Raw genomic sequence first — 14,633 nt, forward strand, 5'->3', positions numbered from 1 at the left:
AAATCATGAGATCATGACGTGGGCTGAAGTCGGATGCTTAACCAACTGAGCCACCCAATTGCCTCTTATATACCATACTTAAATGACATTTCCTTTGTATCTAGAAGTGGAATTTTGAGAAGGAAACAGGACCATATGTTCCTTTCTACATAGTTTCTTCTTGGGGTGAGCTGAAGTTCCTTTTCTCACTGATAAGATTATACAGGAGGAATAAGTTTTCCTGGACCTCCTTAAGGTCCTTGACTGGGTCTGAAAATTAAAGTGACAAAGACCGCTTAAGAGAAGAAACATGTATTAATTTATTTAATGTAAGTTTTATGTGACTTACAAAAAGTTTATGGAAACCTTTGTAAGAAATAAACACCCAAAGATACAGACCTGATTATTTTATGCTAGATTTGATGAGGGATGGTTGTGGAGGAAGATGATATAGGGTAAGAGTGTGAGGTAATTATAGTAAACCAAGAGAAACTTAGCAAGGCCTGTTTGTTAGAATTCTTTTCTGCATCCCTTTGTCTTCAGAGATAAGGATGCACTTTTCCTCTGGGTGTAGGTTGTATATGAAGGTTTTATGGCCTGTTTCAGGCAGGAAGGGCCAGGGGAAGGTAGAGTGACCTTCCTGCTTCTACCATTTTCTCAAACTCCTTCAGCTTAAGATACTCAGTATGCCAGCCTACTTTATTTTGGGGTAGTGAATCCTGAACCCAGTCAGGATAATAGGGTTAGTAATTTCAATGAAAAAAAGGATTTTAGACAATAAGATTTGAAAAAATAAAACAGGCTTTTCACAAGAGTACCTATTTATGCTCGTTATAGATTATTATTTCTTCTGGTTTTGTGGGTGTAGAACTGGGAGGTATTAGATGGTGGCCTTACTGAGCTTTTCCAAAGGATTTTAAGTTATTTTTTGCTATAGTTATATCATTAAAATTTTATTCAAGAAATTTGAATTTATTTATAAATACAATGGAATTAAAATTTTCTAAGCTGTATTTTCCTTGTCTTCCCTGAAGAAACTAGTTTCTTTTTCTGTAGAAAAGGAAATATTTTAAATAGTCTTGATGTCAGAGAAAAAAATGGAAAGAAATAGACCAGTGTGTCATCAGTTCTTGTCTCTGGGTGCTGGGATTATGACTAATTTCTGTTTCCTTACACTTTTCTACACTTTCAAGATTTTCTGCAGCTAGAGTATATTGCTTATAGAATCAAAAACGAGGAAAATATGTATGTATATTTTAGCAGACTTTCATATGCCTAAGGAGTCAAACATTGCCTGTTCTAATTGCAGAGGCTGGAACCATGGTTCTAGGCAATAACAAACAGCCCTGTCGATGTTTATATAGCTTTTAGAGCTACCTGCTTTGGATTGGTAGTACATGGAGTCACAGACTGCCTTCTCATGGTGTTTGCTGGTAACCAAAGGAAGCAGTTGTGTTGATAACTTAAATGGCAGAAAGGGCTCACCATTATCATTACTGCCACATGGTTCTTTACCTTCTGTCTCCCATGTATATATGTATTCTGTGGCATAGGTTTATTATATTTATGATGTCCATTCAGTGTATATGTGCAGTGGAAATGGATTTACAAGGTGGTGGGAGGAATTGTGAGATAATTTCACAATTTCCTCTGTTATATTTATATAGTTTAGTGGACAGTGCAAAATGAATACCTGCCTGCTGGGTGGATATGCTTAAGATTTCATTATGATTCATAAAGTCCTTAGCTTAGTTTTGAGTGTTACTTCTAGTTGGAGGAATTTCTTTAAACATAACATGCTACAGTTGTTTGGAAAAAATGCATAGAAGATTGGTGTTTGAACCCAGAAGATTGCTTTCCTACTTTTTAAGTGTGATCTTGGGCTAGTACTTTGAACTTTGAACTTTGTTGTCCTCATCTGTAAGATGGGGATAGTAATAATGCCTTCCATTAGGATCTCTCAGGGAACATATGAAAGTCTTTTGTAAATCCATATATGTTTCATTTATTGACTAAGCTACTCTTGGCAAGCTACCTAAATTTGAATGGAGGTGATTTGGATCACATCCCCAAGTTCACAGCCTAGAGGCAAATTGTATTTGTCCATTCTGCTTAGATGAGGGGAGGTCAAAGATGTATGATTTTAATCTTATTTTTGTGAGAGGCTATGCCTGTTTTAACACCCCCATAGCTTACATTAAAATACTCAAAAATAATTCTTCGTTTTCTTTTCCTAATTACTTGGCAGAAATTTAGAATTGAAAGAGAGAAACTAGTAACAACCAACCTTTCCTTCATATTCCAGATCAACGAAAGGGATTCTTGGGTCCTGGAGACCAAAGAAAGAATCGGCAGGAGTGCTCAGGGTAAATTGATGGATTGCAGAGCCAGGCTGGTAATTATTTTCATTGAGCTCTAAACCATTAACTTAATACATGGGAGCTGGGCTACATGAAAATCAAGATATGGACCTCTTCCCCTAGGCCCCGATGGATATATCCCACACTTTACTTCTAGAGGCAGCCTTCTCTTTGGTGGGATAGTTTCCTTTCTTTACTGGGACTGACTTGGATTTTTGTGCCCCACTGTGGCAGACCTTTTGTTTTTTGGTTGTCCTGGGCAACTGTTGGTAAGGATATATTTTTGTTTAGGTCAGCCAGCTTTCAGGGTGGCAGGAAAATGCAGTTTCTCAAGAGTTTTCAGCTGGATACTAGATAATTGACACACTGCACTCATCTTGGGTTCAGATTTCTAGAATTAGCAAGCTTTAGCTTTTGGACTTTTGTGACACTCTTACCAAGTTCACACTTTAGGTGGCCAAGGAGGTTTCTTTTTTTTTTTTTAATGTTTGTTTATGTATTTTGAGAGAGAGCCTGTGCGTGAGAGCTGGAGAGGGGCACAGAGAAAGGGAGAGAAAGAATCCCAAGCAGGCTCCACACTTGGGGTTTGAACTCACAAACTGTGAGATCATGACCTGAGTAAACCAAAATCAAGAGTCGGACGCTTAACCAACTGAGCCACCCAGGTGCCCCAAGGAGGTTTCATTTTTAAAGCTAACCGTGGGTTGACTGTTCATAACTTCCTAGTGTGCTATGCTGTGAAAGATTGTGAGCCCATAATGAGATTTAGTGACATGATTATTTAGTGATGTGTGTTTGCTGTGGGTTAAGAGAGGCTTATATATATTTTCAAGTGATTGTCAAATCCACAGTACATGAGAGCTCATTTAATCTGCACTGCTGTCAGCCCCAACCCTTCCATTATACAGTGAGGATATTATATACCTAGAGAGAAGAAACTATGTGCAGATCATCAGAGCCACGAATGGACTTGATCTCAAGTTTTCTGGGTTCAAGTTGCTTGTTACTTTATGGGGATAAGATACCTCATGGGATTTAGAAAGGATTAAGTCTAAAAAATCTATATTAAGAGTTAAGAACAGCGACTGACACAGAGTAAGACTTAACGAATGAAAGCTACCATCACTGTCCTCTTCCTTTTTACTTCTTAGTATTGCTATCTATTACCACTATCATGTTTTATAAGATAGTTGAACAGTTCTTTGCTGTGCGGCATGTTGTAGAAGCCCAGTTTATCATGACTGTATTTAAAGGTGATTCCATAGGGCACCTAGGTGGTTTAGTCAGTTGAGCGTCCAACTCTTGATTTCAGCTCAGGTCATGATCCCAGGGTCGTGGGATTGAGCCCCGCATTGGGCTCCATGGTGAGTGTGCAGCCTGCTTGAGATACTCTCTCTCTTTCCCTCTGCTCCTTTCTCCGACTCACTCATGGTCGCTCACTCTCTCTCTAAAAAAAAAAAAAAAAAAAAAAGACTGCACAATGTTTGGCACTTTTGACTTCTATACTGACCCACAAAAGGCATTGGTAGAAGATAATTGATAGTTTACAATCGTAATTTTTAATTTAGTACATTGTGTAAAATGGGTTGGTAATATTTCTAACTTTGTATTTTGTCAAATGTGATTCTACTGAAGTGCATCCTTTTAACAGCAGGGATTCTGTGGAATCATGATTCATGGCTCAGCAGTCTCGTATACTTCCTTATTTCCTTAGACATCTACATGGAATATGTAATATTTCAGGTATTTAAGTTTCCTAATCCTGTCGGCACAGAGCTTTCAGTTGGAAGACGTTAGTTATAAAATATATTCTGATGTAATTATTGAAAAAATCAGACTTTTGAGGAATTTCTAATGACATGGGAATATACTCACAATTCATTAATTGAAAAGAAGTGGACACAAAATTATAAATAGTATGCCAACTTTGTGGCACATAAAAAGATATATATAAAGAAGAAATTCTGGAAGGAAATGTACCAAATGACTAAAAATAGCATTATCTGTTCTCTGGGTAGATTAATAACAATTTCTAGAAATTTTTACAAATAGAGACGCCTTGGTGGCTCAGTTGGTTAAGTATCTGACTTCAACTCAGGTCATAATCACACAGTTCCTGAGTTTTATGCTCTCTGCTGTCAGCCCAGAGACTACTTGGGATCTTCTGTCTCCTTTTTTCTGCTCCTCCCTCACTAGTGTGTGTGCTTGTTCTCCCTTAAACATAATGTAAAAATTTTTCTTACAAAAAGTTTTTAAACTTTCTATGAATTACCTGCAACTCACTTCTTATACTTTATATGAATTATGTAAGAAGAAAGAAACTAAGTCATTTCTGCCTTGATAAGGTAGTGTTGGTGAATGCCTCTTTGGCTTATACTAGATCTAACTCTGATGTATTTGCAGTCAGTCTCCAGCAGTGTAGTTTAGTAGAAAGAGTGTAGGCTTTGGAGTCAGGTAGGCTTGGGTTTCCAGCCAACTGCCTTCATTTAAGAGCTTGGGACTGGGCACATTGCCTCTCTGAGCTTTAGTTGTCATTGAACTGGGATGCCATCTCCTTCACAAGGTTTCTTAATTCTGAAAGCAGCTTGCTCTGACAGGTGCTCAGTAAATATTTGCTTCTTTGAGCCTCCCAACCACTACTCTTATCTCCCAGTCCCCTACCCTGAATTCCGCAAGGATCAATTCAATGAATAAAAGGAACTTGGAAAAAAGTTTTATTAATTAATAATGTCATATTAATTTTTTCAGTGGTTTGCCTTTTCAGTTATCTTTTTATTAAAAGTCTTATAGTCCTTGGGAACCAAACTCATGATAATTAGGAAGTGTCTTACTTCACTAATGAGTAAACTGAGCAAACCAAAATCATCATGTGCTCTCTCAAGCGGTGTGTGTGAGCATGCCTCTCCTCTGGGATTGGCCTGGGAATGTTGAGTAGAAGCATCACCATCTACCATTCCCTGGCAGTGATGTGGAGGGTGTGGGGAGGACTCCAGGGCTGAGGTAGGGTTTATAATTACAGGGCTGTCTGGCCTTCCCTGAGCATTCTTTTCCCTTCCAGGATTCCTGTAATTGTCATCAGATGGCTCAGTCTCCCAAATGTTTCTGGCATCGTAGTGACTTTTGGAGTGTGTGTGTGTGTGTGTGTGTGTGTGTTTAAAACCAGAATTAGTTTGTGTCTTTTCTGTGGTGTGTAGATGCATGCAGATCAGGTGTCTCGGGGAATGTAAAGAAACCAGTCAGATGTGGATGCCTCCTTATCATCTTCTCTTGAGCCTTCCCAGTTTCTTTACTGAGTATTTTCCACCTGCACTGTTTTAAAGGGGGAAAAAAATAATAAGTGAGGGAACATGCAGGCAGTGGTCCTGTTCCTTTTTTGTTAAGTTTATTTATTTATTTATTTAAAAAAAAATTTTTTTTTTCAACATTTATTTATTTTTGGGACAGAGAGAGACAGAGCATGAATGGGGGAGGGGCAGAGAGAGAGGGAGACACAGAATCGGAAACAGGCTCCAGGCTCCGAGCCATCAGCCCAGAGCCCGATGTGGGGCTCGAACTCACGGACCGCGAGATCGTGACCTGGCTGAAGTCGGACGCTTAACCGACTGCGCCACCCAGGCGCCCCTATTTATTTATTTTTGAGAGAGCAAGCAGGTGAGGGGCAAAGAGGGAGAAAAAATGCCAAGCAGGCTCTGCGCTGATAGCATGGAGACTCAGGCGGGGCTTGAACCCGTGAATGTTAGATCAGGACCTGAGCTGAAATCAAGAGTCAGATGCTTAACCAACTGAGCCACCCCGGCGCCCCAGTGGTCCTATTTTAAACTATAGTCAGCTGACCTTTTGGTCTCATTACTTTTGGGGACTTTAATAGAACATTGATTGCATCTTTTCTTGGGTCTGCTAAAGGCCTCAGGGAGTTTGAGAGTTGGATACTGAGCAAATCCTGTGAAGAATGATTCAAAATCTTGAACTCTCCCTGGGCATGGAAGAGAAGGGGCATGTGAGATAGACCCTGAATTTCCTCTGATAAAATTTGAATGACAGAAATTAGAGCATTAATTGGCAAGCAAGTTTTAAGGTAGAAAGAACAACCCAAAAGCATTGAGGAAAAGATGAGATGTGTTCAAGGAGGAGGATGTGATGCAGTTTAGTTTAAAAATGAGAAAAGTGGGGCATCTGGGTGGCTCAGTGGGTTGTGTCTGACTTTGGCTTAGGTCATGATCTCATGGTTCATGAATTCAAACACCGCATGGGGCTCTCTGCTGTCAGCAGAGAACCTGCTTTGGATCCTCTTTCCCCCCCCCCCAACTCCCCCTCCCCCACTCTTGCTCTCTCTCAATAAAATAAACATTAAAAAAAATAAATAAAAATGAGAAAAGTCCTGGAGTGCGTGGTTGGCTCAGTCAGTAGAATATGTGACTGTTGATCTCAGGATTGTGAGTTCAAGCTCCATGTTGAGTGTAGAGCCTACTTTATTAAAAATGGGGGTGCCTAGCTGGCTCAGAAGGAGGAACATGCAACTCTTAATCTATGGGTCCTGAGTTTGAGCCCTGAGTTGGGCAGAGAGATTACTTAAAAAATAAAATCTTTTTTAAAAATGAGAAAAGTTTCTTAAGTTTGTATTCATACTTTGAGTGTCAGCCTAATGATTCCAATTTAAATTTTTTTAATGTTTATTTTTGAGAGAGTCAGAGCATGAGCGGGGGAGGGTCAGAGAGAGAGAGAGGGAGATACAGAATCTGAAACAGGCTCCAGGCTCTGAGCTGTCAGCACAGAGCCCAGCGCAGGGCTTGAACTCGGGAACGGTGAGATCATGATCTAGGCTGAAGTCGGATGCTTATCTGACTGAGCCACCCAGGCACCCCCAATGATTCCAATTTTAGGATGAGTGCTGTTTGTAGAGTTAAGATACAGAAGGAATGGTCTTGCCCTCAAAGACCATTGCATTCTGAGCTTTTCGAGGTATTTGAAGTTTCCTTCATCATAAGTCTATAACCAAAAATTTAAATACAGGAAGATGTCTTGCATGGGGGAGATATATATATATATATATATATATATATATATATATATATATATATATATATAGTTAAAAAAAAATGGAGTGATTGATGCATCTAGACCTGTATGTTTTCCCAGCCCCTGATTCCCTAAATAGAGACTGAGTAGAGAGGTGAGGTTGGACAGGATAGCTCAACTAGAGCATATTGAGAAATGTAAAATTGAAAAGAACTGCCATAGTTTCTTCTGATTGATGTTGGCTGAGAAATTGTGCTTTTTAAAAGCTACTTTGCTTTACTGACTCTTACTCATCTAACTAGTAAGATGAGTAAAAGACTAGTAAAATAGTTCATTACATTCTGATGCTCCTATTGTCTAGTGGAGGAGTGTTCTGTAAACTCACAGGGACCTACATAGTGATGTTAACTGTTGACTTCTTTTCATAAAACTGCCGTTTTACAGTTGTTCTATGAATCTTTAAGAACTATTGAGTTCAATACTGATGGCTACCCTAAGAACCATCTCACCTCTCTCTTCTGAAGTGTCTGGGAGTGGGGAATGGGAGCAGGAAAGCTGTGGCAATAATGGGAGATAACTGATGACTAATAGAAAAGTCAAGTCGTGATGATTTTGTTTCCCTTGGCAGTGTTTGGTCTAAGGATGGGCATGTGACTAAGTTCTGGCCAGTAGTTTGTAAGAGAAGGTCTGCTGGGAGAGGGTAGTGAAAGTCTCCAATATGGAATGAAAAAAACAAATTATGGCTTGGAGCTTGGCTGTGATGCTTACCGAGCCGGTGAGCAAGCACAAAGATGGACACTGTGATAGGAAAGGCAGAGCTGGCGTCATTGACACCCTATTTACTGATTCCACAAGAGAACTAATAATTTAAGCTCTTATGAACGATTTTTTCTTACCTGGACTCAACCTAATTTCTATCCAGTAAAATGCTTCTATGCTTTAAAAAAAACTTTTTTAATGTTTGTTTATATTTGACAGAAAGACAGAACATGAATGGGGGAGGGGCAGAGAGAGAGGGAGACACAGACTCTGAGGTAGGCTGCAGGCTCTGGGCTATCAGCACAGAGCCTGACATGGGGCTTGAACTCATGAACCGTGAGATCATGGCCTGATCCAAGTCGGACACTTAACCGACTGAGCCACCCAGGTACTCCATTTCTTCTAATGCTTTAATCATGCCCTTTTATTATCTTCCCTTCAGATCTGTGAAGTAGTTCTTAAAATCTATAAGTCACATAATCCACTATATATCAGTTAAAGTATTTTCTGTTTCAGACAAATATTCCTTTTTGGTGGGATTCAAAACATTTTCAACTGCCCCTTCCCAAAGCAGATGCACTTCTGTCAGTGAATATTCTTGTTAACCATCTTCTTTTCACCACTGATGGAACCTTGGTGAAGGTGTGAGTGATTGAACAAACATGTTTGCTTTTGGTTTGTATTACTTTATTTTGTTTATGTTCTTTATAATTGGGTACTCTTTCCTTAGCACCTTTTTTTTTCTGCTTTGGATTGTTAGGATTGATAATAGAAAAAAAGGTGTCGGGTAATTTTCTAAAAATACATTCTATTTTTTGAGTGGTTATTCGGGTTTTAGTTGGTATTCCTTTGGGCTGTAAGGTTTATTTGGTGTCTCACTTTGTCAACAGTCCTGTTATTACATTTAAGCTGCTTCTTAGAGTATACTTTCCTGTTTAGTAAAGAAAACTCACTTTATTTCCTAAGATGAATTATAATTAGGACTGCTTGGTGCTGAGACTCTTTCTCACTTAATACCCCTAATGAGATACAAATGTTCTAAATGTGTCCTTCTGAATGGATTAGATTTTGAGAGGAATCTACTTATTTTAGTTAACTAATCCCTTTGCTTTTGTATCATACATCCTTATTAGGCTCTCATGTTTCTTTTCCATATGGAATTCCTTGTGAAATCAGACATTAGCAAACAGTGTTATTAACTTTCAGGGTCAGTGGTACTGAAAATGTCAATGAAGTTTGTTGATTCTACATATGTTGTTTTTATGGCACTCTTGCTTTTTTATATACTCATGATAAATATAATTCCTTCACTATTCTTGCAAAATGAATTTTGTTTCTTAGCACTTTTCTGGTATTTATGCTTCCACCCAATAGCATAAAATAATTGAATATATTTGAACTCCCCATCTACTTTTGTGTCTCCTTTTATAGTTCTGCTTAGCTTCTTGGGTTTCTGGACATGGTGTGTCTTTGTCCTTTTGCCAGAAACCTGAAAATGTCTTAATAGAAGGTTCCTGTGTTGAGTCATAGTAAATTCGGTTTGTCCAACTTCTAGGACTCAGTGTGTTACACTTGTCAGTGACCATGTCCTTCTATGTTCTGAGAAAGCAGACAAGTCAGTGAAGACGTTTTGAAGAACTTGAGCTATGGACTTCTACTTCCTGAGTTCAAATACAGGCTTCTCTGCTTACTATTTGCATGCCCTTGGACAAGTTATTTGACTTCCCAATGCTTCAGTCTCTGTAAAATGGAGACTATAATGCTACTCACCTTATAGATAGTTACGAGAATTGTGTGAGAAAATTCATGAAAAGCTCTTACAATACTGCTTGTTATGTACTCACTGTACTCTTGATGTAATGGTATCTAATTGAATTTTCAAAGTACATTTTAAAGTCTATTTCTTCCTTAGTCTTCACAACCACCCTGTGCAGAAGGAAGTGCTATTTAACTGTGTTTTATAGGGGAAGTCACAGAGGCACAGTGTTAGTACCTAACTTTGTTACTGGTAACAGAGTTTGGATTGTAATCTCTTTCCTCTAATTTGTTATACTTGACTATAAATTGAATTGTTAGGAAGTTGGCTTGATTTTGTGATGTTATAAGATAGAAAGTGTAGATGGGAAGGGCAAAACTCCCTATTCCTTTTTTAAAAAAAAAATTTATTTACTTAGAGCTGGGGAGGAGCAGGGAGAGGGAGAGTGAGAGAATACCAAGCAGGCTCCACAAACCCAGCCTGGAGTCCTTTGTGGGGCTTGAACCCACCAACTGTGAGATCATGACCTGAGTCGAAATCTAGGGTCAGATGCTTAACTGTTTGAGCTACCCAGGTGCCCCCCATTCCTGTTACTTTTTTTTAAATGTCCACCTGTCAAGACAGAGCCCTGATGTGGGGTTCAAACCCAGGAAATGTGAGATCATGACCTGAGCTGAAATCAAGAATCAGATGCTTAACCAACTGAGCTACCTATGCGCCGCTAAATTCCTACTCCTTAAATTTCACCCAGTGGTGAGCCAGTTCATTACTACTAAAATTATTTACTTACTTATTAAATATAAATAATTCTTAGTTTTTACAGCCCCCATATGCACAGTTTTCAGTTATTACGTTAATTAAATGACACCAGTTTCCCAAAAAGTTTAGATTTCATTTATTATGTTAACCATGAATCATTGTAAAAAGTCCAACTAGCACACCCTGTTATATGGCCCTGAAAAGACAGCAAAGCGTGTAGGTGTGTTGCTTTCTTGTCTCTGGGAGAAAAACCCGCATAACATCTTCTAAAATGGGATAATGCAAAGAGAGAATTGTCCAACAAAGACCAAAGTTGCATCAAAGAAATGAAAACTGATAACACTGGAAATGAAATTGAGCCAGTTGTAAAGAGAGTTCTGGAAAAATAGCTGACCACAGGAATATCAACTCTGCCACTGTTGTAGATACTCTGTATATGCAACCAGAGGAGCTTAGTGAAAGGTAACATCACAAATTAAGAAGGTGTTATAGCTAAAAGGATGAAGACCTAACAGAGGAAAGGATGCTGGCAAAAAAATTCATGTTAAAAGGAACTCCCCAGAGGGATACTGCCAGAGAGAGGAAGCACAAAGGATAAAATGTTGGGAGCTAACCCAAACTTAGGAGGATACCAATTCACCGAGGTATGCAAAAGATGCTCATTTGGTGTTTTAAGTTACATAGTGAGAAGAAGACAGTACAAACAACTCTTGATTTTTTTTTATAAAGGAAGAAAATACTTGAATTCTCAAAGTTTTGATTATTTTAAATTACAATACACTAAATATTTTCTCATTTTCGTGTGTGTGTGTCTGTGTATGTGTGTGTCTTTATAATTGATAGTTTTTAATGTTTTGACCCCCCAAAAACGTTAGAGGTCCTAGAAAAATCATATTTTTCCTGTTGATTATTAAGATTGCTTTGTGTGGTTTCAGCTTGCATAGTTATTTCTATGGTTGTGCAGCAAAAGCTGCCTATATTTATTGAACCAAGGGGCACCCTTATAAGTGGTGATACAGTGATGCCTTATGAAACAAGTATTCCAATACAGATTTGGAGTGTCTCCCATGTGTCAGGCTGCATATACACATGTAAATAAAAAGCAGTCCTATTTTCCAAAGAATTCACATTTCAGTTGATTGATGAAAGACAAGATTATTACATCACAACATATACCTATAATATATATAGTACATTTCTTTGAATGCAGTAATAGGGAAATATCAGGCATTATGAGAGCCTAGAGGAAGGGCATCCAACTTACTAGTTTGGGAATTTGATGGGTGGTAGAGGCAGGGAGACAGCCTGGAGGGCTTAGGAGTTAATTTGGAAAAGCTGTTTTGAAGAGTAAGACAAAGCTTGTGTATGGAAAGTGCAGGACATTTTAAAAAGTTGATTTTTGCTGGAATGTGGAGGGCAAGATGAGACAGATCAACAGTGCCATGGAACTTGTAGGCAGTGGGAACTTGTAGGCAGTGGGAGAGTCCACGGGGTTTTCCCCAATTTCTTTTATATTAAGGTATAATTTATACAGAGTAAAATGGACCATTTTAGTATGTAGTTTGGTCTGTTTGCTCTAAGTCCTGTAACCACCACCAGAGTCAAGATGAAGAACATTGACATCACCTCCTAAAATCCTCAGTGCTCTTGAGTGACTAACCCCTCCTCTCACCCCCAGCCCTGGCAACCACTGATCTGCGTTCTGCCCCTATGGAGTTACACCTTTTCCAGAATGTCATATCAATGGAATTATATAGTATATAAACTTTTAGGTCTGGCTTCTTTCTTTTGGTGTAATGCTGTTGAGATTCACTCATGTTGTTGCATGTAAAAGCCTTTGGGTTATAAGCAGGAAAATTATCTGAGATTTGATTGGAGGGTGAATTTGAGAGGACCAAGAGTAGAGGCTGTTACTCTAATTTAGCCAGATGCTAATGGAGGAGACTTGCAAAGGTAGGGCTTGGTTTGACAAGTATGTGGGAGGTGGAGTTGGTCTCAACTGAGGTAGGGAGTATAAGAGTGACAACAGGTGGGGAAGAGAAGACCCTGTATGTTGGATGTGTTGAGTGTGGGATTACCTTGAGGTGAAGCCTATCAGGAGGTGGGCATGGAAGGAGTTGATTTCTTTAAATTCTTATCCTTGTGTCTTGCCAGAATCTACCTTGTTTTGGCTTATTGCACTATCGGTGAATAAACTTGTCATGTTTTAGAAGAATGCCTTCACCATATAGTATCAGATAACTGCATTCATCTCACTTACCATTGTTTTCCATAGATCACAGTTTAAATGTTTCTGCAAAAGCTGTGGTCCCTGGAGCTGTAAATCATTGTTCTGTAGTCTTGAACCAGCTATAGGTAGGGGATTGTCTTGTTCCTTTTTCCACCAAAAGGGGTTCTCTGTTTTTGGAGGGTAGTACATTTGAACCAGTTTGAACAGTATGGGATGGAAGTGTAGTGATAAATGAACACAGTATTATCTAAATTTAAGATGTGGCTGTAACTGACTCATTTTCTATGTACTCTCTAATTCAGTGAAGGTCCTCAGGCTGCATCCAGGCTAATGGGAGAATTCTCTGCTTGATTAATGTCTATCTCTGGTCTAGGAAGAAAAGCACCCCAGGAAGCGGTGGGCAGTGTATTTGCTCCTCTGATGAATAAGGAAAGGTGATTTACCATACAAAGGCCTATACCCAAAAGGTATTGGATACAAAATTGGCTCACAGCCATAATTACAACTAACACAGCATTTCATAGTCAGGACAGCTCCAAGAGGTAGAGAGTATTTAGATTTTCATCTCTTACAAATGGGAAACTGAAGTCTAGAGAGGTAAGGTAACTTTGCCAGAGTCAGACAGCTGGTTGGGGTAGAGTTGGAATGCAGATCCAGGCAGTGTGGCTCAAGAGTGCACACTCTTCTGTGTACACCATGCTGTCCTTAGAATTCTAGAATGCTATCATGGGAGGGAGTCACATGATTATTTTATTGTTTTTAATGTTTATTTTTGAGAGACAGAGTGAGAGCAGGGGAAGAGCAGAGAGACACACACACACACACACATACACACACACACAGAATCTGAAGCAGGCTCCAGGCACTGAGCTGTATGCATAGAGCCCGATGCAGGGCTCGAACCCACACACCAGGAGATCATGATCTGAGCCGACGTCGGATGTTTAACTGACTGAGCCACCCAGGCACCCCATCACACGATTATTTTTTTTCCTCACTCTTAAATTTACAGTTAAGAGCAAGGAAGTCTAGAGAGGCTCTGATGACTCACTCAGGATCATAGAGCAATGGTGGAGGCAGAGCTAGTTACAGGGTTCTTGCCACTCTTGTAAATTTTATACCTTTGCCTTGGTTGCTTGTCAGTCTCATATCTGTGAAGAATAACATCCAAGTGGGCAGACTGGCAAAATTGGTGTTTAATTCCATCCTTTTCCTTGGCCTCCACTCTCTCTTGCCTGGAAATGTACTAATTGGCTGTCTTACCATCCCCACTGTTACTTTATTATTCCCAAGGGAACCTGGAATCACCATTACTGTTCTCTAGCCTGTCCTATTTGATCCTTGTCCGATCTTTGCTCTTTCCAGTCTCTTTCCAGTAGCAGTGGCAGAGGGAGAAGCTGTCCAGCCAGCTGGATGAGAGTTGGGTTTGGGATGGGGGAGGACATGGGGACTCTGTGGGATTGGGATTATTACACTACAGATCAAAGACCTTCCCTTAGGGGTGCTGACCTTTGTGATTTTGCTCTTCCTGCTCCACCTATGCCTACCAGAGTTTACCCCTCACATCTGGTGTAGGGCATCTCCCCCTTTGCAGTTGGAATTCAGAGCTGGAGAGACAGTACCATTGAATTTGCTTGCCCCAAGCACTTAACTCACATAGAACAGGGCATCTGGGACAGAGAAGGGAGCTTTTGCCTTAACAGTTTACATTTCATATTTGTTTTAATTTTGAGGAGCCACATTTGGGGGAATAAATTAATTTTCTTTAACATTT

At 39.5% G+C, this 14,633-nt stretch overlaps 1 protein-coding gene across 7 annotated transcripts in view; it reads left to right on the forward strand.

Annotated features, from left to right (window-relative positions):
• Positions 1-14,633, forward strand: part of BNC2 (basonuclin 2) — a 428,416-nt gene that overhangs the window by 73,326 nt on the left and 340,457 nt on the right. For 6 of the 7 annotated variants that reach the window (XM_047831334.1, XM_047831336.1, XM_047831337.1 and 3 more), the window contains exon 2: positions 2,285-2,374. The exons of the other annotated variant lie outside the window; for it this stretch is intronic. In XM_047831334.1, the coding sequence (XP_047687290.1) occupies positions 2,285-2,374 (90 nt within the window). The remainder of the gene's footprint in view (positions 1-2,284; positions 2,375-14,633) is intronic. 7 annotated transcript variants of the gene reach the window in all.

Source organism: Prionailurus viverrinus, chromosome D4, assembly GCF_022837055.1.
Source record: "Prionailurus viverrinus isolate Anna chromosome D4, UM_Priviv_1.0, whole genome shotgun sequence".
Classification (NCBI taxonomy): Eukaryota; Metazoa; Chordata; class Mammalia; order Carnivora; family Felidae; genus Prionailurus; species Prionailurus viverrinus.